At 60.0% G+C, this 23,512-nt stretch overlaps 1 protein-coding gene across 4 annotated transcripts in view; it reads right to left on the bottom strand.

Annotated features, from left to right (window-relative positions):
• ARHGAP23 (Rho GTPase activating protein 23) overlaps window positions 1-23,512 on the bottom strand; it is a 73,411-nt gene that overhangs the window by 33,817 nt on the left and 16,082 nt on the right. Inside the window, exons 1-11 of one of the 4 annotated variants that reach the window (XM_027094441.1) lie at window positions 18,008-18,620; window positions 14,315-14,476; window positions 11,727-11,754; window positions 10,320-10,415; window positions 10,041-10,119; window positions 9,823-9,877; window positions 5,598-6,762; window positions 3,775-3,930; window positions 3,448-3,559; window positions 3,248-3,305; window positions 1,684-1,827 (exon numbers count right to left, since the gene is read on the bottom strand). In XM_027094441.1, coding sequence (XP_026950242.1) covers window positions 1,684-1,827; window positions 3,248-3,305; window positions 3,448-3,559; window positions 3,775-3,930; window positions 5,598-6,762; window positions 9,823-9,877; window positions 10,041-10,119; window positions 10,320-10,386 — 1,836 coding nt within the window. In that variant the 5' untranslated portion in view covers window positions 10,387-10,415; window positions 11,727-11,754; window positions 14,315-14,476; window positions 18,008-18,620. Of the gene's footprint in view, window positions 1-1,683; window positions 1,828-3,247; window positions 3,306-3,447; window positions 3,560-3,774; window positions 3,931-5,597; window positions 6,763-7,885; window positions 7,958-9,822; window positions 9,878-10,040; window positions 10,120-10,319; window positions 10,416-11,726; window positions 11,755-14,314; window positions 14,477-14,674; window positions 17,946-18,007; window positions 18,621-23,512 lie in introns of those variants that run through there. The other 3 variants (XM_027094442.1, XM_027094440.1, XM_027094443.1) reach the window with 3 other exon arrangements.

The raw sequence follows: 23,512 nt of genomic DNA, 5'->3' as shown, positions 1-23,512 counted from the left end.
ACAGCAGCAATGGCCTTGTCTCCTCCTGTCACAGGTGCAACACTTACCTCCTGGGCTCACACCTCCCACACCCCACCCTTAAATGCCTGCAAAGGCTCGCCCTGAGCGATGAGCCCGCGCCCAGGCGCCCGACACCCCACCCGGCTTCCATCTCTTGCCCTGGCTCCCAGCTGCCCAGCACCCCCTGCCACCCTGCTCCTAGCCGTGCAGGAGGGCATCTCCCCTGTCAGACCACACCCCCACCTCCCTCCTTTGTGTGGACTCCCACACACCCTTCACAGCCTTCCAGACATCCCCTCCCACCCTGCTGAGGTCAGGGTCATACGCTACTATATGCCGCTCCCCTGAACTCCCCCATCACAGCAGTCAAGCATTGGTAACTGGTAAGCAACAAATGCCTTCTCTGCCCAGCAGGAACCCCAGCAGGGCAGGACTGGCCTGGCTCCCTCACCACTGAATCCCCGGAACCTCAACGGAGAACTGGAGCAGGGTAGGCTGTTCATCATTACCTGTGGGCTGGACGAGGGCACAGATGAGTGCCGCTCCTGCCTGGACTACACTTCTCACTTCACCCTCACACTGGCCCTTGGAGTAGAACAACACTGTCCCCATCTTACAGATCAGAAAAGTGAGGCTCAGACGTTAAGGGGGTTGCCCGAAGCCTTATGCTTGATAAGTGGCTGGGCAGGAATTCCAAGGCTGTCTGACTTCAAAGCTTATGTTCTTTTCAGGTACAAGGCCCTTAGAAGGCAGGGTGGAAAATTCAAATAATAGCATTAAGCAGGATAGCTGCTCCCGGGGGCCAGGCACTGGGTGAGCGCTTTTTGCTTAGATCATCTCATTTAATCCTCAGCAAGGGTGTATGAGCTAGTGATTATCATTTGCTCCATTTACATACGAGGAAACTGGTAGGTGAGCCAAACAAGCTCCCCCAGCAGCTCGTGGCACAGTGAGGAGCCAAGCCCAGGCTCATGCTAACCTCTCTGCTCCACTCTGCCTGGGCCACTCGGGTGACAGCAGTCGGGCGGCCTCCTCCTCCCTCTTCTGCTGCCTGGAACCTGGGATTGTACTCCATGGACCCAGGGGCCCCGCCTTCTCCCCTCGGGATCCTGCTTACCTCCCGGCCTCAGGCCCAAGCCCCCTTCATCTCTCACCTGGATCTCTGTGGCGGCCCCAAACTGGTCTTCTTGCCTCCCTCTGGCTCTCTCTTAATTCACTCCCCAGGAAGCCCAGTGGAAGAGGCCCCACGGGCTTTTAGTTGCCCTTAGGATGAAGCCTAGAACCTTGGCTGGCCTTGAAAAGGCTAACCTCTGCTTTCTTTTGGGGCTTCAGCTCCCCTAAAAGAATCACGCTGGCCTTGCTCTCTCATTTTCCATGAGCCCCAGTGGCCATTTTGGGGGTGATCTGCCAACCAAGGATCAACCATGGGATGGTTCTATCAGAATTCCAAGCACAACTGGATCAGATCCACCCCACAGCAAAGACCACCTCTCTGGCTAACTCTTTTTCATGAGTTCTTTAGGACCCCCAGGAAGTTCTTCCTAGCATCTAACCTCTACCCCTCATGCTGCAGCCTCAGCTGGCTCTCCTTAGCTCCAGAGGGAGGGTGGGTGTAGGAAAAGCTGGGAGTTCTGCTGGAGCCAGCTTCCATCCACCTCCAGCTCATTCCTCCAGCCATCTTACCTTCCCCTTCTTGGTGAGGACCTGCTTATAATACAACCAGCCTTCTCTCCTGATGTCGCTGAAGGTTGCGTCCGAGAGGTCAGAGGTTGAGTGTCGCTTGGAAGGAGCGTCAGCGTCTTCGGAAGTGCCCCAGCTATCCAAGGACTGCAGAGAGACGACAGAGGGCAATTTAGGGTGGCTCCCACAGTGCCAGCATCTCAGAAGCCCCATGGACCATTTGCAGCCACAAGGGCCTGGCATATGCCTGTGCTACGCTCTGCTGTGCTGTGTGGCCTCATGGGCCTTGCTTACCCTCTCTGACCCATCTGTGTTGAGGTCATGAGACATATGTGATGGGGAAGCCAGAAAGGAGGAAAGGCTATGACCTGCAGGCCACATGCCTCACCACGCTTAACTTTATAGACTCGAAGGAACTAAGGAAGCAGAGGAAGTGATTGTGTCCACATGGAGTTACATAAACAGAGGAAGTGGGAACATCAACAAAGACCGAGTTAGTGGAGCAGGTAGTCATGTCCACAAGGAGTTAAACAGAGGAAGTGATAGTGTCAGCAGGACTCCAGCAGTAGAGGTGACAGGTCAAGGGATAGTTAAGTAAGCAGAGGACGTGATAAGGAATAAGCCAGGTGACATTTGAAATCAATATGCCTTTTCCAACCCATCCATAATCAAAAAGATTTAAGGTCATTTCAGAACTGATTCTGTGTCGGGACTTCCCTGGTTGTCCAGTGGTTACGATTCTGCTCTCCCAACGCAGGGGGCCTGAGTCTGATCCCTGGTCGGGGCACTAGATCCCGCATGCTGCAACTGAAGATCCCACACGAGGCAACGAAGATCCCACGGGCCACAATTAAGACTCGGCACAGCCAGGTCCCGAGGCTGGAAATTCCAGCCTCTCCATCACTCTCAACCCTGTGTGTCCCCCCCCTTTCCAGGGTGTCCCCTGTCCCCGGAAGACACCATGCAAATACTGACCCAGTGCCTCCACTGTGTAGGCACTGTTTTAGGTATGCAGAGGAGTCAAACGGTGAATAAGACGAATGAAATCCCTGCCCTCATGGAGCTTACATTCAAGCTGGGGAGACAGGCAAGAAAGGAGATGGACGCACAAATTGTGTAACATGAGAAGTGCTAGGAGAAGAGCAGAGTGGTGAGGGGAGGCATGAAATATCAGGCATAAAGGCTGAAATTTCACAGAAGGCCTAAAAAAATCTACAGAAAGTGGAAAAGTGAGTCATGTGGCATGTGGGCCGTGGAAAGGGCCTTCTAGACGGGAGATGGGGGAGCGGCGGCTGGAAGGACAGTGCAAAGGCCTTGGGAAGGAAGGTTCACGGTGTCTTTAGGTGATGACTGAGCCCACAGAGAGGGTGGGTCACATGGCCGACACGAGGTGAGTGTGGGGACAGCCGAGGCCGGAAGGAGATGGGAGCCGGAGGGGCCCATTTCGGGTTGCAGGAGTCACAGGCCGGGTCCCTCTGCCAAGGAGGGACTTCCCCAGCTGAGGGGTGGGCCCCTGGGCCCCTCCCCAGACCTCCGACACCCTCACCCACACACACGTGCCACTCACCCCGTCAGTGAAGAAGCTTCGGAGCATCCGCAGGCTGGGCACGCGGTTCGGCAGGCGCCTGGGGGGTGAGGACAGAGGATGAGGGCTGTGGGAGGCACAGCCAGGACCTCCCACAAGCCCCAAGGCTCAAAGGCCCTCTGGGGGTAAGCAGGCTGGCCCGGTGTGTAGACGACCCCAGGGCCAAGAGCCCCCATCCTCACCGCACAGCCCGGCCCTCGTCCCGGAAGGTGTTGAGCCCGTCGTCGCAGGACTTGGAGCGTTCGGTGGTGATGGCCAGCAGGTAGGAGGAGCGCCGGCCGGCCTTGATGCTGCCTGTGAAGCCGCCCACAGGTGCCCAGGGTCAGCGGAGCAGCAGGCGGGGGCTTCCCCAGATCCCTCCTGTCCGGGCAGGGCCAAGAGGGGACTCTCCCCGTGGGTCCCCAGGAGGAGCAGAAGCCAGTCGGAAGAGGCCAGACATCACGCAGCGGGCACCCCTGGGACCAGGCAGCAAGGGAGTGGGTGGGGCTGGGGGTGCGGGCAGCACTCACTGCAGTCCTGGGAGTAATGGCGGCCGAGGGCAAAGGTGAAGGTTGGGGAGGAGGGGCTGGTGCCCAGGACAGGGGCTGAGTTCATGGCGCTGGAGACCACAGCAGAAGCAGGGACGTGCTTGGCTTGGAGGTCAATGCTGGGGCTGGTGGGCTCATCTGCGAGAGCGGAGGGAGCGGTGGGTGAAGCTATCAGAAGGCTGAACCTGTCTGTCCCCCCAGCCCCAGCCTCCCATCCGGGCCGGGACCACATCCCCAAGGCTCCAGAAGCCCTCCAGGGCCCTGCTGGCAGCATGCCCACTGCCGAGGGAGCTGACCCACCATGGGGGTCCCAGAGCCACCCCCCATCTGCAGACCCTCCCACTGTGGTCACGGAGGCTCAGCCTCTGCCTCCTCCATCACACTGAGGGCACCCAGGAGTGGGGTCGAGCCATCTCTCTTAGTCCTGGCCGGGAGGCAGGCCTCTCTGAGGCCATGGCTGGTGTCTCCCCCATCAGACTGGGAGCTTCTTGAGGATAAGGACCATCTCCCCCATCAGCTGGGGGCTCCTTGAAGATGGCTGCCACGTCCCCCCCCACAAGACTGGAAGGACCCTGAAACTAAAGACTTTACCTCCCGCCCTCAGACTGGGAGCTTACTGAGACAAGAGGCTGCGTCTGCCCTGTTAGACTGAAGGCTGGCTTGGGGGGCCAGGGCTGTGCCTCCTCTCCTGGCCGGGGCTGCTTCTCCGCCACTCCCATGGCTGCCCTAGGGTGAGCTCACCACTCTCAGCCCCAGTTACCATCTCTGGGCTCCTGCACCCCAGTCTTCCCCCCGAGCCCCTAGACCCAGCCCGGTTCATTCTGCTCCCTCCATGAGCGCCTCTTATTCAGCCGAAACCTCTTCCTGCCTCGCTCCCTCTCTTTCCCAATATGGAGGTGAAGCTCCACCCTCCCGTAAGGCCAGAAACCTGGGAATCACTGACCCCTCCACTCTCTTGCCTCTCCCTTACCCAACATCTATTCTAAAGGCAGCAAATTTTCAGTATTCCCTCTGCTCTCAGAATGAAATCCCAACTCCCCAGTGACTGACAAGGCCCCTCCAGACCTGTTCCGACGACCTGGAAGGGCATCCTACCTCTCACTTCAGGGTCTTTGCATATTCTAGTCTCTCTCCCTGAACATTCTTACCCTGACTAGCTCCTTCAAGTCTTAGCCAAAATTTCCTTTTTCTCCAAGATTCTCTCCTTGGCCACCATGCCCCGGTCTATCCCTGCTCTGCCTCCTAGAGCTCCCTGTACTCCTATCACACACCCATTCAACTGGATCGGTCTTGTCTGATCATCTGTTCCCATGGATCACACACTCCAGGAGAGCACGGAGCCTAGCACAGTGCCTGACACAAATATGTGTTGGAGGGATGGAGGGATGGAGGGTGGACAGAAAGAACGAAGAGTGAAAGGAACAAAGGAAGGATGGAAAAGAAAGAATGAAAGGGTGGAAGGACAGGTGAAAGGAAGGAACAATGGAAGGAAGGAGGGAGGAGGAGGGAGGGAAGGAGAGAAGGAAGGGAGGGAGAAGGGAGGGGGAAGTAAAGGTGGATGGAAAGAAGGCTGGAAGGGTCAATGAATGGGAGGAAGGATGACGGGATGATGGAAGGGAGACAGAAGGATGGATGGAGGAATGCAAGAATGGACAGTTGGATGGACAGACAGATGGACGGACACAGAAACGGGTTGACCCCATCAGCACCCAACCCAGAGTTTTGCCCATGGGGGCAGGTGGGTAAAGTCCAACAGGGCACAGAAAACCAAGTCTCCCAAGACAGCCACCTGCACCGTCACTCACCGATGAAGGGAATGGAAGCCAGAGAGTCGTCAGTAGTGGCCAAAGGGGCCACCTTTCTGCCCAGGCGTTCCCCTCGCCCACTGGCCTCTGGCTCTGGGGACTCGTCACCAAACCCAAGGTTCATCTGTCTGGAAGGGGGCAGCTGGACCTTGCGGCCCGTTGGAGGCTTCTGCCTCAGGACCACTTCGTCACGGCGATCCTCGGCGGGAGGCTCCAAGGCCCTGGTGCCGGGTTCTGGTCGGACAACTCTTGGTGGTTCAGAGGCCTCCGGTGGGAATGGTGCAGGGGACTGGGCCAAGTTGAAGGTGGGCAGCCCCCCAAAGGGCGAGTCCCGGAAGGAGAGGGCGTGCAGAAGTCCAGTCCGGCGCTGGAATGATGGGCTATAGCTCCGGTATCCGATATACCCAGCGTCATCCAGGCCCTGCAGGCCAGGCGGGGGTGGGGCCTGGGGCCCGGGCAGGTCCCTGGGTGGGCAGGTGGGGGTGTGGGCAGACGGACGCTGGGAAGCCCAGCCACAGCGCTCGAAGCGGGGTGACACCAGTGCCCCTGGCCCAAGCGCCTCGGCTGAGCGGGTGGCCCGGCTCAGGTAGTCGTCTGAGCAAGCGCGGAGCCGGCCCTCCTGGCCCAGCTGGCTCAAGGCACCCTGGGAGGTGGAGCAGGGCCACGGGCGGTGGGCAGTCACATCCTCCAGCCGGTCCTGGGAGGCACTGCGGGCCCGGGGGGGCATGGCGGGGCACCGTCTCTCCCCCGCCCTGCGGGGTACTTGGTTTGACAGCCAGTGTGACAAGGCCTGCTGGCACTCCAGTCTGCTGGGGGGCGCCCGGCTGCCAGGCTCCGGGAAGGCACGAAGCGTCCGGGGCTCCGAGGGGAGGCGGGGGAAGGCACCAGGGCTGGGGCGGGGCTGGCTCATCCCCAAGGAAGGGTTGTCCGGATGGGAGCGGGCAGTAGACGGGATGCGGGGCCCCGGGTCACTCCAGGCAGCAGGACTCCGGGGGTCACTGGGCAGTGCTGAGAGCGGCTCAGGCACCATAGTGGCCCAGGTAGAGACCCGGGCTGGCGGGGCGTAGGTCTTTCGGGGGTAGCAGATTGGGGGTGGCTCTGGGATGCTCCGGGCCTCTCCAGAATACGGCTTGTTCCCCTTCAGGTAGGCGTCCTGGGAGTAGGCCTGGCCAGGGACACAGAAGCAGGTAAGCAGGTCTGAACAGGTCTCACAGGGGAAGGCTACAGCAGCCCCTGGAGGTCAAGGTCTCCAGAGAAGGGGACTGAAGGGAGGGGACCAAGCAGGGGGAGTCCTGAGTGGGTGGGGGTGAGAGTGCATGCTCCAAAGAGAGTCGGAGGGGGGGGACAAAGAAATAAGAGGCCTTTGAGAGTCTTACACATACACACACACACACACACACACACTCTCTCTCTCTCTCTCTCTCTCTCTCTCACACACTCACTTGAGAAAGAGCCAGGATTTTTCTGAGACTTATGACAAGGACTGCCTTTAGCCACAAACATTCCAACATCTGTTTTCTGGGGTCCTCCCCCGATGCTGGCCTCAGCTGCCTCCCTGCTTTCTTACGTCCAATGGTGCCCACAGACCCTCGGGTGGAGCCGGGAAACCCTACCAGAGACCAGTCAAGGTGGCAGACGACAGGGGAGGAAGCGGCCTAAGGGGTGTGTCCAGGGTGGGGTGGGCTGGGGGTGGGCAGGGGCTGGGAGAGCCCAGCTGTCCCTCCATCCCCTGGATGGGAAGCTGAGGGCCCGGCTCCTGGGCCACTGGGGTGAGGAGGAACTTGCTTCTCTGGGCCAGGCTTGGGGGAGGGGCCAGACTGGCTAAGGGGCCTTGGGCCACCTTCTGGCACCCCAGGCCTGGAATTTGGCGCTGGGAGCTGAGGCTGACGCTGCATTGCTGAGGAGTGACAGGGCCGGGGGCCGGGGGCCGGCGCCCAGGCCCAGCCAAAAAAGGAGGCGGCCCCCAGGGACAGCAGCCTTGTGGCCCTGGCCTAGCCTGGCCCATGATGGGCTGTCCGGGGGCCTATCTCAGGGTGAAGTATCAAAGAGGGAGGGTGAAACCAAACACACATACACACACATCACAAGGAGACACAGGAAAATACACACCCAGAGACACACTCACACACACATAGAGAAACACAATGAGACACACACACAGACAAATAACTACACCTCCAGTCCCAGGCACACACATCATGTGATGAGGACGAGCTAAACCACACCCCTACTCAGTCAGCCCCCTTCGGACCCACACGCCGGCCGGCCGGCCGGGAACACTCACGTACCTCTCCCTCCTGCCATCCTGCCGGCTCCCCGAACTCCCCACATCACGGCAGTGGCGGCAGCATCCCGGCCCGCCTCCACCCTCCCCCCGCCCCCCGCTAAACCCCACTGATCACTGTGCCGGCCCTGGCCTCCGTCCCCCCAGGCTGCCCTCCCCGCGGCTGCCCTCGGGCCCCCACCGGCTCTCTCGCTGGCCGGAGGAGGAGGGAGGGGAAGATGGGTGTGGAGGGGCCTCGCCGCGTCGGCGGTGGCGTCAGCGGCTGCCGCGGCCCCATTGGCCTCCAGCATTGGCTCCCAACCACAGGAATGCCTGGGCCCCACCCTCTGGCCAGCCAGAGAGAGGGGGGCCAGCAGAGGCCCCCAGATGCTGACATCTGGGTCTGCCTGCCCACCCGAGCCTGGGCAGCAGAGCTCAAGGCTGCTGTCCCACCCTGCCCCCTCCGGCTGGAGAGAGCAACGCCCCAGGTCCCGCCCTGTCACACCCCATCCCCCCCAGCACACCGCCTGAGGGCGTACGGGCAGGGCCCTGGAGACTTGGGGAGAGCCGCCCACCCCTCTGGGCCCCCGCCCCTGCCTCCCCCTCCCCAGGAAGGGCAAGGGGACAATCGAGGTCACGGGCTGGAGGTTCCCAGAGGGGCATGGGGCCAAGCATGGCACTGTGATTACAGTGATTGTGAGAGCACATCCAGGGCAGAAGCCAGCACTGCAGCTCCCAGGACCTCCCAGGCTTGGCCCTAGGCCGTCTGGGGGGGGGCGGGGGGGCGGGGCAGTGACCTCGGGGGCAAGCAAGTTGGCATCTGGCTGGCACCCAAGAGACCAGGAAACTGGGCACTGGGCAGAGAAGACTGCTCTGGACTTGGGGTCAGAGCTGGGGGCGAAACAGAGAGAGACAGCATGTGTGTGTGAGTGTGCGTGTGTGATGCGCACGGAGCGCGTGGCATAAACGGGTACACGTGTGAGGGCAGGGTCCGCCGCGTGCAACGTCTGTGGTGCCTGCTCTGTGAGCGGTGGGTGAACGCCGAGTGCTAGCTGTGACAGAAAGGGCATTTGCACTCGCATCGTGATTGTGGAAGTCCAGGTTGCTGTGACACCGGTGAGCGCATGCGCCTGTGCTGGGATGGAGCAGGCTGCGCGATGTCTGTGGGCGTACGTGTTGTGACAACAGCAAACATCTGTGATGTCCTAAGTGTTCGTGTTGTGGCGATGAGAAGTCCAGGTGTATGTGGTGGGACACACTGCGGTGTTGTGTTGTTGGGATCTGAGATGCTGAGGAGTGTGTGGTGCGCTGTGACGTTTGTGGTCGTGGGTGTGGGGTAGTGGGTGCCTGTGTGTAGCACTGAGGGGTGGTGTGTATCGTGGTAAGTGCCTGGTATGGTGTGTCTGGCAGGTGGTGTACGTTATCACATACTGCAGTGTACGGTGTGCTAGTTGAAGGGTGGGCTGTGTGTGGCTGTGTATCTAGTGTTCTCTGCTTATGTATTGGGTGGTCCATGGTATGCAGTGTGAATGGGAGCACACGAAAGTGGGGTACTGTGTGTGTGTGTGTGTGTGTGTGTGTGGACACATCTATAGGAGACACGCTCACTCGAGGCCAGGCAGGGAGTGGTGTGGGGAACAGGTGTCTCACGGGAGCCACAGGAACGTGCCAGTCTGGCAGGGCCCACTGGGCCACGCTCCTTCCGAACACCCTGGCAGGAATCCTGCCGGCCAAGGCCAGCGCCTCCCCCTCCCCCAGCACAGCCCCGATTGAAGCAACCAGCAGCCCCAGCCCGGGACGGGCCTGGCATCCCCAGTTGGGCAATGCCGAGCTGGTGCTGCCCCCACACTCACTCCTCCGCCTCCCAGGGGGCCCGATGCAGGAGGGAGGCCCAAGGAGAAGGGCTGCATCCTGCCCCCAGCACCCAGGGTCCTCCACCTCAGACAGCAGGGCAGGACTCACCAGCTGGAGGATGTCCTCGTCCTTGGGCATGATGGAGAGCTCCAGGGTATCATCGCTACAGAGACAGGGCAGGGGGTCAGGCCAGGCTGAGGCAACAGGGTCTGGGAGAACAGGGATCCTGGTCGCCAGGGCACCACCAGGGCCAAGGGGGTGGGGTGAGTAGGGACTTGTGAGTGGGCTGGGGGCTCTCGTGGGAGAAGGGAGGCAGGGGCGCTCACCTATTCTGGATCAGAGCTATGACCTGGGAGTAGGTCTTCCCGATGACGCTCTCCCCATTCACCTTCACCAGCCGGTCTCCTGGGGACCAGGGACAGGGCCACAGGTGAGCAGGCCAAAGGGTGTCAATGGCCCTACCTGAGAACCCCTGTACCATGTAGGGATGACAGTGGGGGACAGGAGCCTCCCCAACACCTGGATCCCGAAATTCCATCCTAACCAGAGGGTAGTGAGAAGAGACCCAGAGCTGTGCGATGAGCCATGTAACTGGGACAGCTCACCTGTTCGAAGCCCCGCCCTATGGGCAGGGCCATCCTCCTTCACATTCTTGACGAAGATGGTGTCCATGGGCTCCAGGCGGTGCCGGGGGGAGGGTCCTGGGGAGCATCAGCCAGGTTAGCTGGGGGTGGCTGCTGAAGGTCACACCCATGCACGCTACACACACAGGGGACACACACTCAGACAGTGATCGCACTCACACGGACACAAACACAGACCCACACATCCACAGGGACATGGATGTACAGGATCAGACAACACACTGCTGGGAAAACGAAAACACACGGAGTCGCTCCCTAAATGGCTCCTGCGTCCCAGCACTGTGCTAGAAAGTAGACTACAGAGGATGGACAGACCTGGCCCTTGCCCTTCCCGAGCTCACGGTCTAGAGGGGCAGACAGACAGACATGCGCAAGCGCGCGCACACACACACACACACACACACGTCACAAGACAAAGGAAGGGTGCCATGAAAGCCCTGAAGATACACAGCAGGGAGGAAAACCCACACACACAGAGTGTCCACACCCAGACCCAAGGAGAGCCAAGCAAGACCCTGAGGCTCACAGAGACCCAGCACCTGCACCTCCCACCCCACTCCCTCCCCCAGGGTCAGGGCACTCCAAGCAGAGGCCTAAGGATCCCGGGACTGGCACTCGGCCCTTCATGACATCATGTTACACCCCAGCAATACTCCTCTGCTGCTAAGTGCTAACTGCTAACTGTTAACTGTCTCCACCAGAGAAACGGGCCTGCTCTAGGTCAGCTGGTTCCTCCCCCAGCACAGGCCTCTGCAATGGGGATTCGGGAAGACAGTGGCCCCATGGTTGCCCAGCAAAGGCCCCAGTGGCAGAGAAGGAAGTCTGCCTGTTCAAGGGGTTCTGTGTTGAATACCCCGGGAAGCCTGGGTTACAGTAAGGAGCCGTTTGGGAGAGCAAGGGTGACAGCCAGGGGAGTTAGGCTCACATCTGAAAAGAGAAAGACCTCAGGGCCCCCGTCATGCCCCGAGAACCCCAGTGTCTCTATCCCCAAGGATAGCCCTTGATCAGTGGCGCACTACCTCCCGCCCCAAGGGCCCTGCAGGCCCTGCCTCTGCCTCCATCTAGGCTGGGAGTAACTCCAGGGCAGGGGCCAGGGCTTAGAAACCTATCTGCTCCCCAGAACGCCACCCCCAGCGCACAATGGACAGGCCCAGAGGAAGACAACTGTGAGAAAAGAAAGGGAGGACAGAGAGAGTGAGCAGAGGTTTCGAGCGGACACACAGGGAAGAGGCAAGACAGGGGCATCAGGCAAGGGTGGGGGGCGCAGCAGAATCCAGGCTGACCTGGGGGAGAGGGAGAGACACCAGCAGGAGGACCAGTCCCAGCTCAGCCCCAGCCCCTGGAGCCCAGCCCCCTGCCACTCCTCACCTCCTCCTCGGCCTCCATTCTCTTCCTCCTGCAGGGAACAGAGGTGGGTGTGGGCCCTCGGCAGCACAGGGGGAGGCCCAGCTCCACCTGGGAGGGCCCCTTCAAGCTCCCCCACCCAGCTGCCTCCCCTCTTATCATCTTTCAACTAGCCCAGCAGCCAGAGGGGGTGGGAGGGGTGTCCACGGGGAGGTCAAGTCCCAGGCAGCGTCCCCCGGTGACAGGAGCCCCCTCTCACGCCTGCCGATCCTGCTGCATCAACATCTCAGCCGTCCGAAAGGCCCCGATCCAATGGGGGACCCACGACCCCTTCCCTTGGGGAGCTCGAAGCCCAATGGGGGAGGGGCCAAACACACTCACACACAGACAGGACCCAGGCAGACACAGATAAGCAGGCATGACAAGTGCAAACAGTGGCTATCAGCTCTTAGAGCATGGGGAGGGAAGGCCTGATTAGAGCCCCTCTGGGAGGGGGTTTTAAGGCAAGTTTGACGCCGGCTGGGAGAAGGCATTCTGGGTGAGGTGAGTGGAGTGTGCTGGTACTTGGTGGCAGAAACAGGACTGGATCAACTGAGCTGAAGCAGAAGGAGTGTCAACACCAGCAAGTGACAGGAGTCAGACTAAAGCTTTCAGCTTTGAAAGGAGAGAAAGAGGGAGCCAGTGAAGGTTCTTGAGTGGGAGAGAGCAGATGTGAAAATACTTCTGGTGTCTAGGTGCAGGGCTAAGAAATGGAGTCGAGGAGACCCACAAGGGAGGTGTCTGGGGTCATCCTGGTGAGTGAGGGGGCGGGGCAGGGCACTGCATCTGGGGAGGAATCAGGAACAAGGGCAGGACAAAGTGAGAGAGACAGGCCAGGCCAGCAGGGTGTGGCATCTTCGAGTTGGACGGGACCTTTGGGGTCGTCTTGTCTAATCCTCTGTACAGATCATCCACTTCACAGATGACAGGGTGTGACTTGTCCAAGGCCACTCAGAGACAACAGAGGAGCCAGTGCTGGAACCCAGGACTCTTGGGCATCCCAGCCAGGACAGGAAGGCTGCTGGGCTCTGCTGGAGAGCAGTCCCTCTGGCCCTGCCCTCCCGTGCGGGGAGTGTGCCCGCTGATGTGAGCTGCCAGCACAGTGAGTGGGTCGCAGAGGCAGATGGGTGCCTTGAGGTGGGTGAGCTCCCTGTGGGCTCCCAGCCCTGGGCATGTTCTGGAAAGGGATGGAGCCCGTCCCTGGCTTGCCCTGCCCCAGGGTCTTCCAGCCCCCCATGTGAGCGAGGTCTCTCTGAGACAGGTCCACCACCCAGTCTAGACCACTCAGGCTGTGTCTGCAGGGTCACCCTCAGCAGGGCTCCCTGAGAGAAGGTGGAAGGGCCAGGAAGGAGGGACATTCTGGAGAAGGAGGGCTGGAAGGACTGGAGGGAGGTTCCAGGGAATTGGGAGGCTGGTGTCCTGGGGCATAAGGGGTGAGGCAGGGCCCCTCCCACACACCATCAGCCCCCACTTACAGCCAGTGCAAAGAGTTTATGCAGGGGCCCCAGACTCAGGGACAGGTGTGAGAGCTGCACAGCAACGTGTACACATGAAGCGTATACACAGACACGTGTCTAGATATACACGCATGCACGTACATGACTAGCATACCATGCACGCACATGTGCATACAAAGAGACACGTGCAGGCACACAGACACAGGCAGAGAAATCCAATGCCTTGGTTCTCTGGCAGGTGGGACTAAGCTCCCCAAGGGAGAGTCCCCCAACAGCTGTGCAGGCTGGTCCCAGCCCTGGGGGAGGGGAGAAACAGGTTCACGGACTCCAGAATAAATCTTTCTCCCCTCCTGCTGGGAGAGAGGTGGGGGAAGGAAGCCGGCCCCTCCTCGGGAGCCCTAGTTCCTGCCTAGGCCCCCCTCATGTCCTCCTGTCACGGACCTCCACCCCCAGCCCACACCGTGGATTAGGCTGAGTAGCCCTGGTTCCTGGACTCAGAGAACTGGATGTTCATATGAGGGTTGGAAGGGCCCTCAGGGGTCAAATAGATCCATGCCCTCGGGAGATGGCAGGAGAAATGCTGCCCAGAGAGGGTGAGCCCACCCAACATTCACAGTGAGTTAGGAGTTGTGCCAGGACTGGAACCCAGGTCTCCAGCCCATCCCAGGGCTCTTTCCAGGCCCAAATCTGAGGCCAGCAAGGGCCTGGGGCGCTCTGGGAGGGGTCCCGGAGGACAGACTCCCGGAGAGCTCAGGCTAGGTAGAGGCAACTAACCCAGCTCAGAAGTGGCCACTGGACAAGGGGTCCCCGGAAGCCCATCTCTCTGAGAAGCTGTTCACCTCCCAGAGGCTGAGAGTTGGGGGGGGGGCATCCCGGCTCCCCCACCTCTAGCTCCTTGCCCCAAGCCAGCCACAGCCCCTTCTCCTGAGAAGACTGAGCCCAGAGTGGGAGGCGGCTTGTCTACGATCACCCCACACAGATGACCCAGCCAGGGCTGCCCCTGCCTCTCGGTGACCCTCTTGTCCAGGCCACCAAAGCACCGGAGAGGGGACAGCACAAAGGAATCCCCCCTGAAAGCTCCCTCAGGCCAGGCCGGCAGGGGCACAGGACGTGTACCTTCAGGCTACAGTGCACGGCGGACTCAGGCGGGTACACGATGAAGTGGCGCAGGGTGAAGCCAAAGCCGTCCTGGAGGCTTTTGTGCAGCCGCAGTGTCCTCGGGCCCTGCCAGGGGAGGAGGCGCCCGGGAAAGCACCCATCTCTTGGGCCCAGTGGCAGCTGTGGGAGCACAGGGAGCCAGGGTGAGACGCCAGTCTGCACACTGCCTCCTGCAGCCCAGAGGACCTGGGGGGCTGCCAGGTGCACAGACCCTCTTGTGCCCTGACCGAACCCCTGCTCTCCCCTTCCTCCTTCCCTTCCCCCCTCATCAGCCCAACAGCTTCTTCCTTCTTTCTTTCCTCAATCCCCTCACAACACCTTGTGAGCAGGGAAATAACAGTGCAGCAAGCCACGTGTCCATTCAATTCGGTTCGGCCAACGTTCACTGACTCTGGACACACAGCCTTCCGGCCTGGGAAGTGTCTGCCGCTGTCTGAGCTCATCCCCGCCTGCTGCCCAATCTCACACATGCACACACGCACACCTATGCAGACACAGACCCATCCATACACACTCATGCAGACAGGACACATCCCAAACACCCAGACAAGCACACTCATGTGCAAAGGTGCACAGACACACCGATGAGCACATACATGCTCACTCAGGTAGACACACGCACACAGCACACACAGGCGCAAAGAGACTGACACACACGTGCATCCTTCAGGAGCAGCAGCAGGAACAGGTGGGGGACGACGAACCACAAGGGAGCGGACTGGACATCAGAGAGTCCACTGACAGGACTGAGGCTCGGAGCCCAGCCCAGAGGCCTGGCTGGTTCACCGGAACTGAGTGGAGAACCGGGTGTGGGGGGGGAGGGGAGACACTCCGCTGCCCTCTGGCCGCCGCACCGGAATACTTGGGACTCCCCAAGATGACAGGGCAGAGGGTGTCTGAAGACAAGGGTTTGGGGGCACACGGGTCTGTTTCTGAGGCAAGAGGGAGAAGAGGAGGATGGTGCCTGAGAGGGGGCTCCCTTCAAGTGCCCTGCTCGGACACAGAGGGAAAGTGGGTGACAGGAAGGTGTCAGAGAGATGGGTACACAGGGAGGCAGACGGCAGGCTGGAGGACATGGGAGCCACGGACAGGCTGCCTAGTGAAAAGCCAGGAGGGCTCCCTCGGGGGCTCTTTAACCCCTGACCTCGGGCAGCCTAACCTACCTGGTGCCCCTAACCCAAACCCCTCAAAGGGCAAGAAGCCCCTCCCCCACCCTCAACAGTCCTCACCCCCTCATTCCTCCTTGGCACCAGGCAGGAGCCTTCAGCTGCGGGAAGACAGGCACGGCTGGGTGCAGAGGGAAGACCATCAGTTTCGGGGTGAGGGGCTCCCACTTCACTACGAAGTTCCCCTGGCTTCCCCAGCTCGAATCCGCCACTCAAATGTACTGGTACTGAGAAGTCCCTGCATCCACCCTCCTGCTCACACATCCGGCAGAAAGAGCAGGTCCTGTGCCCAGCCCTAAGCTAGGGATTTCTGCGTGGGGTGGGAGGCTGGGCTGCATGGGGCGGGAGGTTTGGGGAGGGGATATCCTCAAATCTCAGTAGATTAAAGAAAAACGTAACAGAGGCAATAGGCTTACTGGTACGGTCCCAGAGGACACAGCCAGGTGGAAGATACGAGGAGGCCGGGTGAAGCTCTGGGCCAGGGAGACCACTCTATAATCACACACTTCTGCAAAGCTACCCGGATGAGGCTGTGAGTTCTCTGTCCTCACAAGGGTCCAAGCAAAAGCTGGACAACCCCCACCCAGGAGGCCTTAGGAGGACTTAGCTGGGATTCTGGCATCGGGCAGGAGGCCCAGTGATGGCCCCTCAGCTCCTTCCACTTGTGGCTATAGTCTGGCTATAGTCCTAGACCCATGGGGGTCTGAGGAGCCCAGAGGAGAAAATTCTCTGGGAATTCTGCTGAGGTCTGAAATCCCCTGGATTTCCTATCTCTACAGACCTGGCAAGGAACTGATCAGGGAGGGAAGAGGGCCTCAGGGGACCCTCCACTGCTCCCTCCTACCAAAACCCCTGCTCTTCCCCAGTGTGGGGTGCCTCCCCTGCATGCCCTCCACCCGGGCTCTGGGCTGAGGCTGTTCACAGGGCCTATTGTTTGCTGGTGTCCTGGATTAAGGTTTAAGCCACCAGCTGCCCCAGTGACGAGAAGTGGCTGGGACAGGTCCCCGCACGTCCCCCACCTTTCCCCCAGCACACATCCTGACTGGAGCTGCCAGCTGCCTGGGGGTGCCACTCCCGGGGGCGGCTGGGGCGGTTAGAGGAGGGGCCTGTAATCCAGGGCAGTGGGCATGCCTTTCTCTCTCAGGTCCTCTCCTCACCCAGGCACCATTGGTGCCCCCTCCCTAAGCTCTACCTCTGCCTTTCCTCTTTTCCTTCCTTCCACTGCTCCTTCCCCCATCCCTGCCAACGAGGTTCCTGAGAATGTCAGTGTGGTAATCCCCCACCACAGCTACCACACCCCTGCCTGAAGAGGAGACACTGAGGCCCCCATCAGTGGCCAGATTTCGCCACTCTCCTGTGGGAAGCTCTTCCTTAGTTTTAACCTCAGTCCTTCATTCTGTTATACATGCATGTTTCCTCTCCTCTCCTCCCCTCCAACCTGGGACAATACTGGGTCTTGCTCTCGTCTTGAAGGGGAGGGAGGTGACAGATGCAGAAACAGAGAAGGGAGCAGCAATGGAAGGTGATTAGATTGGGAAGAGGTACAGTTCACACACATCCCCAACTCTGCTGTCTGAGGTAGGCACAGAGACAAGGGGAAGGAGAGCGAGAGGCTCAGAAGACAGGGAAATCACTGATTAATGCTCCCAGGCCCAGATCTATTTCCAAACACTCCCACTCTCATGTCAGGAAAGAAAGAGACATCTAGAAATACAACTGATGGTGGGAGAAGGGCAGGTGACCCCAGGGCCACAAATTAGACAGAACTGGACACGTGGTGGGTTGGCAACACCAGGAACTAGAACCCAGGAGTCCTGCTCCTCCCCTCCCCCAGAAGCATAAAGAGGTCATTGCAGGGAGTGCAGCTTTCATGCTGGGCATGGCGCCCACTGTGACTCACGCCCTACCAGCCTGGTCGATCCCCAGGTCCCCACCCCCCTCTCCAGCCCTGTCAGTCCTCACCCTGAGATCACTCATTACCTGCTGGGGCCCATTCTGCCACCTCAGCCTCCCTGGCTCGCTTGAAAACCCTTGTGTGTCTGCGCCCAGGTTCCCTACCAGGGAGACGGCAGAGTGATGCCCCTCCTGCTTCATTAGGGTACCCCTGCATGGTTCTGACTCAGGGTCACTGCCAGCCCAAACTCTGCAGGATTCCATGTCCTGGCATCTCTTCAAACAACCCTGGTCCCTTTCATCCTTCCACCGCCTATAAACCAAGAGGCTTGAGCCCACTGGAGGCCACCAGCAGACTGAGGGCTGTAATCCGGCACCGCTGGAAAAGCTCTCAGCCACGAGCCTGCCGCCCTCACCTACATCTCTCCAGCTTCTCACTCACTCTCCACTCCGGAGGGGATCGGTTCCCAAGCGCAGGGCGCACACAGCTCAAGGAACGCAGGGAGTTGGTGGCCCGGTCCCACCCGCCGGGGCGAGGCCTGCCCGGACCCCTGCCCCTGCCTCCAACCCCGCTGGCCCCCGAGGCGCTCACCCTGGCCGGGCGCTGCCCGGGCGCGCGGCGGTCGCTGTGGCTGAGGCAGGGCAGCCAGAGGCAGCGCGGCTCCGGGGCGCTGCAGTCCACGCCGACGGCGCGCTCCCAGCGCCAGCCCCCGGCCCCCGCGCGCTCCACGCGCCACACAGCGCTGCCCACGAGCGCCGCGGCCGGCGGGGGCCCCCGGGCCCGGCCGCCGCCCCGGCCCCAGCGCGCCGTGTGCCGGGCTTCCGGAGACTGGCGCGCTGCGCGGGGGCCGGCGGCCGCTCTTCGGCGCCCGGCGGGCGACGTCCTCGGCCCCCCGGGCGGCGGCGGCGGCGGCGGCGGGCGGGCCCCAGGGGTCCCCGCCCGTCCCCCGGAGCCACGGGCCCGGAGCCCTGGGGCCCCGAGGGGACGGCCGGCCCGCGCGGACGGCGGCAGGACGGCTGCAGCAGCTCCGCGCCTCCCGCGCCTCCTGGCCGAGGGCGCCTGAGCCCGGACACGCCGGCGAGTCTCGCAGGGCAGACGCCTCCCCCTCCGGGGCGGCCCCTGTGCGCGGCCGCCCCATCCCACACACTCACACCCCCCACACACGAGAGGGCCTGCACAGAGCCCCCGCAGTCACACACACACACACACACACCCCACTCACACAAAAACTTACTGTACCTGCCAGCGCACGCTTGCTTATACTCCTTCCAGTCCAAAGCTCAACCAGCTGCCGGTGCCCCAGAGAAATACACATTCCCACGCGTACACATGTCAACACACACCCAACCCACCTTTACAGACCCGCACCACACACACATCTAGACAGCCCACACCCTCCCCGACACACACACAGTCACTCACTCCCCCTCTGTCCACATACCCTACACACACAAACACACACACACTATTCCCCTCATATACACATTGCACGTGGCCATCCTTCTGTATGCGCACACACACTGAACACCCTCCCATGGGTACGATGGCCCACACACCCCACAGAGACACATTTGCAAGCATACCCACTGTGCCCCTGAAAGCACACCAGACCCCCACCTGCCCACCCATACATTCCACACACACCCCCCAGAGAGACCCACAAACCCCACGAAGGCACACACCTAGAGGGCGTGCACACACTACCCAGCACACCCACTCCATGCATTGCTGCCGTGCCCCCTCAGGTCTCTCACACACACACACACACTGCCCTGCTCAGACAGCAGCGCTCTCTCATAATCACCCCACCTCAGAGTCACGTTATACCCTTCCCACCACCACCTGTGGGAGCGTGTGACGGACCCTTTTCCCCAGGACTCCCTGCCCATCATGCTCTACCCAGAGGGGCCACCACAAGCCGACAATGGGCTCCAAGCTGGCCCCCACCTCACCCCTAGCATGTGAGTCAGACAGGAAGCCCCAGTCCACAGCAGACCCTGCCCTCCGCCCCTTCCTGGCTCTCTCTCTTCCCAGGCCCCTTCCCGGGTGGGGCCGACAGAGGCCTTGGCTAGTAGGCGTGTCATGGCCACCCCCATTTCTATCCCACTTGACTGTCCACCGTGTGCTCCCCCCCGCACAGCCACTCCCCGGGGCCTGGGGCCACTGCCCTGACCTAGTTTTCAGAAAACAACAGAAGCCCAAGAGCACCCAGCTCGTTAGGGCAGCGCTGGGACTCCAAGTCCGGAGCCCCTCATTCCAACTTCGGGTCTTATACCTAAATTCTAGCCAGCATCCAGGTAAGGGAGGCTGGGGGCAGAGGGGAGCAGATCCAGCCCAACCCTGCTCCCAAATCTAGGAGTCGGGGGAGGAAGAGTCATAGGGTTGGGCCCTTGGGGGGGAAGCCACCAGAAGGGAGAACCAGGCATAAGAGTCAGCTCCCCCTTCCCTCCCTCGTCCCGTCACCTGCTGTCCCCAGCAAGGACAGGCCAGGATGGAGGATCCTGTGGGGGGAGGTAGAGGAGAGAGAAAGAGGGGCACAGAGAGGAAGGGAAACCAAGGGGAGAAGGAAGAGAAATAGAGGACCATGGGGGTGGGCAGGAGCGGGGGTGGGGGGTGGAGGAAGGGTGAGGGTGAGGCGTGTGGGGGCCAGGAGCGGTTTTGTTCTCCTGTTTCCTGTTTGCCGCTTGCTGGGCCCCCTGTGCAGGAGCTGGACCCCCACCCCCACCCTGGCGGAAGCCGGAAGGGAAGAGCGAGGCTGCCACCAGCGCTGAGTCAGGAGGGCTTGGGACAGAGTGGGAAAGGACCGCGGTCAGGGGTAGCAGGACTCCTGGTATCTCCATCAGCACCTCCCCCGCCCCCATCACTAGAAAACCGAGGCTTCTGGGTCAGGATCATTCCTGCCCTTGTCACGCCCTCCAAAGACCAGGGCCTCAGACCAGCTGGAAGCACCACCGAGAACGTCCTCAGCCATGTCAGCCTCTGCTGCCCCGAATGGAGGGCAATGACCACAGGGATGTCCTGACTCAGAGTCTGACCTGCTTTCCCAGCAGGCAGCCAGTTAGTCCCCCCAGCTGCCTAACTTCCTTTCCTCTTGCTGCAAGGCCAGTCCCTGGTTCTGAGGAAATAAGACTCACTCTCCCGTCTCACGCCCCATGGAGCCCCTCATGGCCAACAGGTGCTGCTGTGTATCTGGATCAAGAATCAACCTCCCTGGGGCTTCCCTGGTGGCACAGTGTTTAAGAATCTGCCTGCCAATGCAGGGGACACAGGTTCGAGCCCTGGTCAGGGAAGATCCCACATGCCACGGAGCAATTAAGCCCGTGAGCCACAACTACTGAAGCCTGTGCACCTAGAGCCTGTGCTCCGCAACAAGAGAAGCCACCGCAATGTGAAGCCCGCACACCTCAACGAAGAGTAGCCCCTGCTCACCGCAGCTAGAGAAAGCCCACGCGCAGCAAAAATAAAATAAATAAATTCATTTAAAAAAAAAAAGAATTGACTGCCCCCCTCCTTCGAAACTGCTAAGGGTTCTGAGGGCTGGCTCTGAGGGCTGCAGGGGGAGGCGAGGTGGAGAAGCAGCGCGGGGTTTCTGTATTCAGGGCAGCAGAGACCTGGGAAACGAGAAGCCATCTGTGACGCCCATCTCCTGCCCTCTAGTCTGGCAGGGGCAACAGGGCCCCCAGAAGGAGGCAACAGCCTCCTCCAACACAAACCCACACCTTCCCCACCCCACCCACTCCACCCCAGCTTTCTCCACAGGCATGTCAGGAGCAAGGTACACACCGCAGGGCCTAGAAACTTATACATAGTTTGAATAGATGATCTTCCAGGCCTGGGGAGCCTCTCGGCCCCCTCCCCCATTTCCTTTGGGAAAGGAATGTGGGGTGGGCCCCAGAGTGCAGTGGGGGAGGGGGCCAAGGGCTGGGAAATACCAGGCGTAGCTGAGATTCTATTCCAAGCCTTCCTGCCTGGTGTGAGTCCTCCTCCCCTACACCCTCGCCAGCTTCCTCCCCCCAAATCAGGAATTACCCCGCTGAGCAGTCCCTCCCATCAATCCTCTAGTTTGACCAGCTTGCAAAATCCATTCAACCTTATCTTCCTGAAGGTCCCCTGCGGAGGGCTTGGGGACTGCACCCCCAAAGGGAGGGCATCCGGTCTTCCTCTCTCCACGTGAGATCATCCTTTAATGTTTGAAAGCACTTTCACTTTATCTCATTTGACCCTTACCCTAAGAGTTGAATATTTGAGATTGTTTTTATACCCGTTTTTCAGATGCAGAAACTGAGACTCAAAGAGGACAAGTGACCTTTTACTAAGGTGGGACCATCCCAGGGTTCTAACCCCTAACTCAGATCTCTTTCCATTATCCTCTCATTTATGTATTCAAGAACCACGACTTGAGTGCCTGCTGTGGGCCAGGAGCTGTGCTGGGGGCTGGGACACCATAGAAAAACAAGATGAGTGTAGACCTTACCCTCAGGGCGCTTACCGTTCTACTAGTGTTGTCCTAGCTCCTGAAGTCTTCAGGGGTCCCCAATTCCAGATCCAGGCCCAAGCCAGCTGCCTTCAGCCCCACCAAGGGAGACCCCCATACACATACCAAAGGAGCCCCTGTGTCAGGGGTTCAGGGCCTCTTCTCTCTGGGAGCGGACAGTTTGTTTGAGAGCGGGGTTAGGGGCCTCCCAGGTAAGCCTTTGAAGCAGAGAGTGGGCTGAGCTGGAGGAGCAGAAGGCTGCAGGCGCCAGCCTGACAACCAGAAACTGGGGAACAGGGAAGCATCCTGCCGCCCAAGGGTCAGGTGATAGGAGAAGGAGGGAAACTGATACTGCTGAAGGGCGTGTGGCTCAGGAAGTGAGAGAGAGGGGTCCCAGGGTCAATTCGCCTGCATTTCCTTCCTCTGCTTGCTGTGTGCCTCCTCCCAGAATGCAGGCTTCAAACCACAGGACAAACAATGCCCCCAACCCAAGAGAATCATCCGGCATTTCTAAAGCTCCGACTGCTTCCATACACCCATCGCACACCATCAGACTGGGACACCCCACACACAACCTCACACACAGACGGAGCAAATCCCCTGCCAGCCCGTTCATCCCAGGCATGTAGGCAATGCGATACCCAAGGCATGCCCGCCCCGCCCATGCCTGGGCCTCTGACCCCTGCCCCAGTCTCTCCTCATTCAAGGGCAGCCGCCCCCTCCTTCCTCCTCCACCCTCCTGCCCCACTCAGATGCCTGCTTCCCAGCACCACTTGTGTGCAGTCCCGACGTGCCCCAACAGGCCAAGCGGATGAGCCGGCCAGGCAGGCCCGGGTCTCCCCAACACCCTCAATGTGCAGATAACCCCGCGTCACCGGGAACCTGGGAACCCCACACTCGGTCTAGCCTGCGGGCAGCGGGTGGTTCAGAGGGTCTCTCCAGACCCCGTGCTTTCCCCATCCAGGGCCAGTCTTGCCCCGAGTGAGGGTGTTGCGACACTCCTCTCCCACCCTGAAACTGGGCCCAAGCCAAGGAAGGCTGGGGGAGGGGCGGGTGAGAGAAAAGGGAGGAGGAAGCACTCGTGATGCCAGAAATCAAGGAGGGACCAACACAATCCCAGGCAGCACAGAATCCCCTAGTTCTTCTGGTGGCAGTACGGCTCAGGGGTTAGCACGTGGGCTCCAGGGTCCTCTGGAATCCAGGACTTCTGGGACTGAGTCCTATCCCTATCCCTTTCTGGCTGTGAGACCTTGGGTGAGTTATTTAACCTCTTTGAGCCTCAGTTCCTCACCAATAAAATGGGAATGACACTAAGTTCCACCTCATAGGTTCTTAGGAGAATTAAGTCAATTAAAGAAAGTCTTGAGCATATAATAGGGGTTCAATAAATGCAAACTTTTGTTTGTTTTCTTTTTTAAAAAAATTTTTATTGAGGTATAATTGACATGTAACGTTATATTAGTTTCAGGTGTACAGCATGGTTGGATGTTTATGTATATATTGAAATGATCTCCACAATAAGTCTAGTTAAACATCTGTCACCATACTTAGTTACAGAAATTTTTTCTCGTGATGAGATCTTTTAAGATCTACCCTCTTAGCAACTTTCAAACATGCAATAC

The sequence above is a fragment of the Aethalodelphis obliquidens genome, unplaced genomic scaffold (assembly GCF_003676395.1).
Source record: "Aethalodelphis obliquidens isolate GAN/ISIS:26980383/991018 unplaced genomic scaffold, ASM367639v1 scaffold89, whole genome shotgun sequence".
In the NCBI taxonomy this organism is placed as follows: Eukaryota; Metazoa; Chordata; class Mammalia; order Artiodactyla; family Delphinidae; genus Aethalodelphis; species Aethalodelphis obliquidens.
Note: the sequence above shows the minus strand (reverse complement) of the source record. Positions and strands in the feature narration are given on the sequence as shown.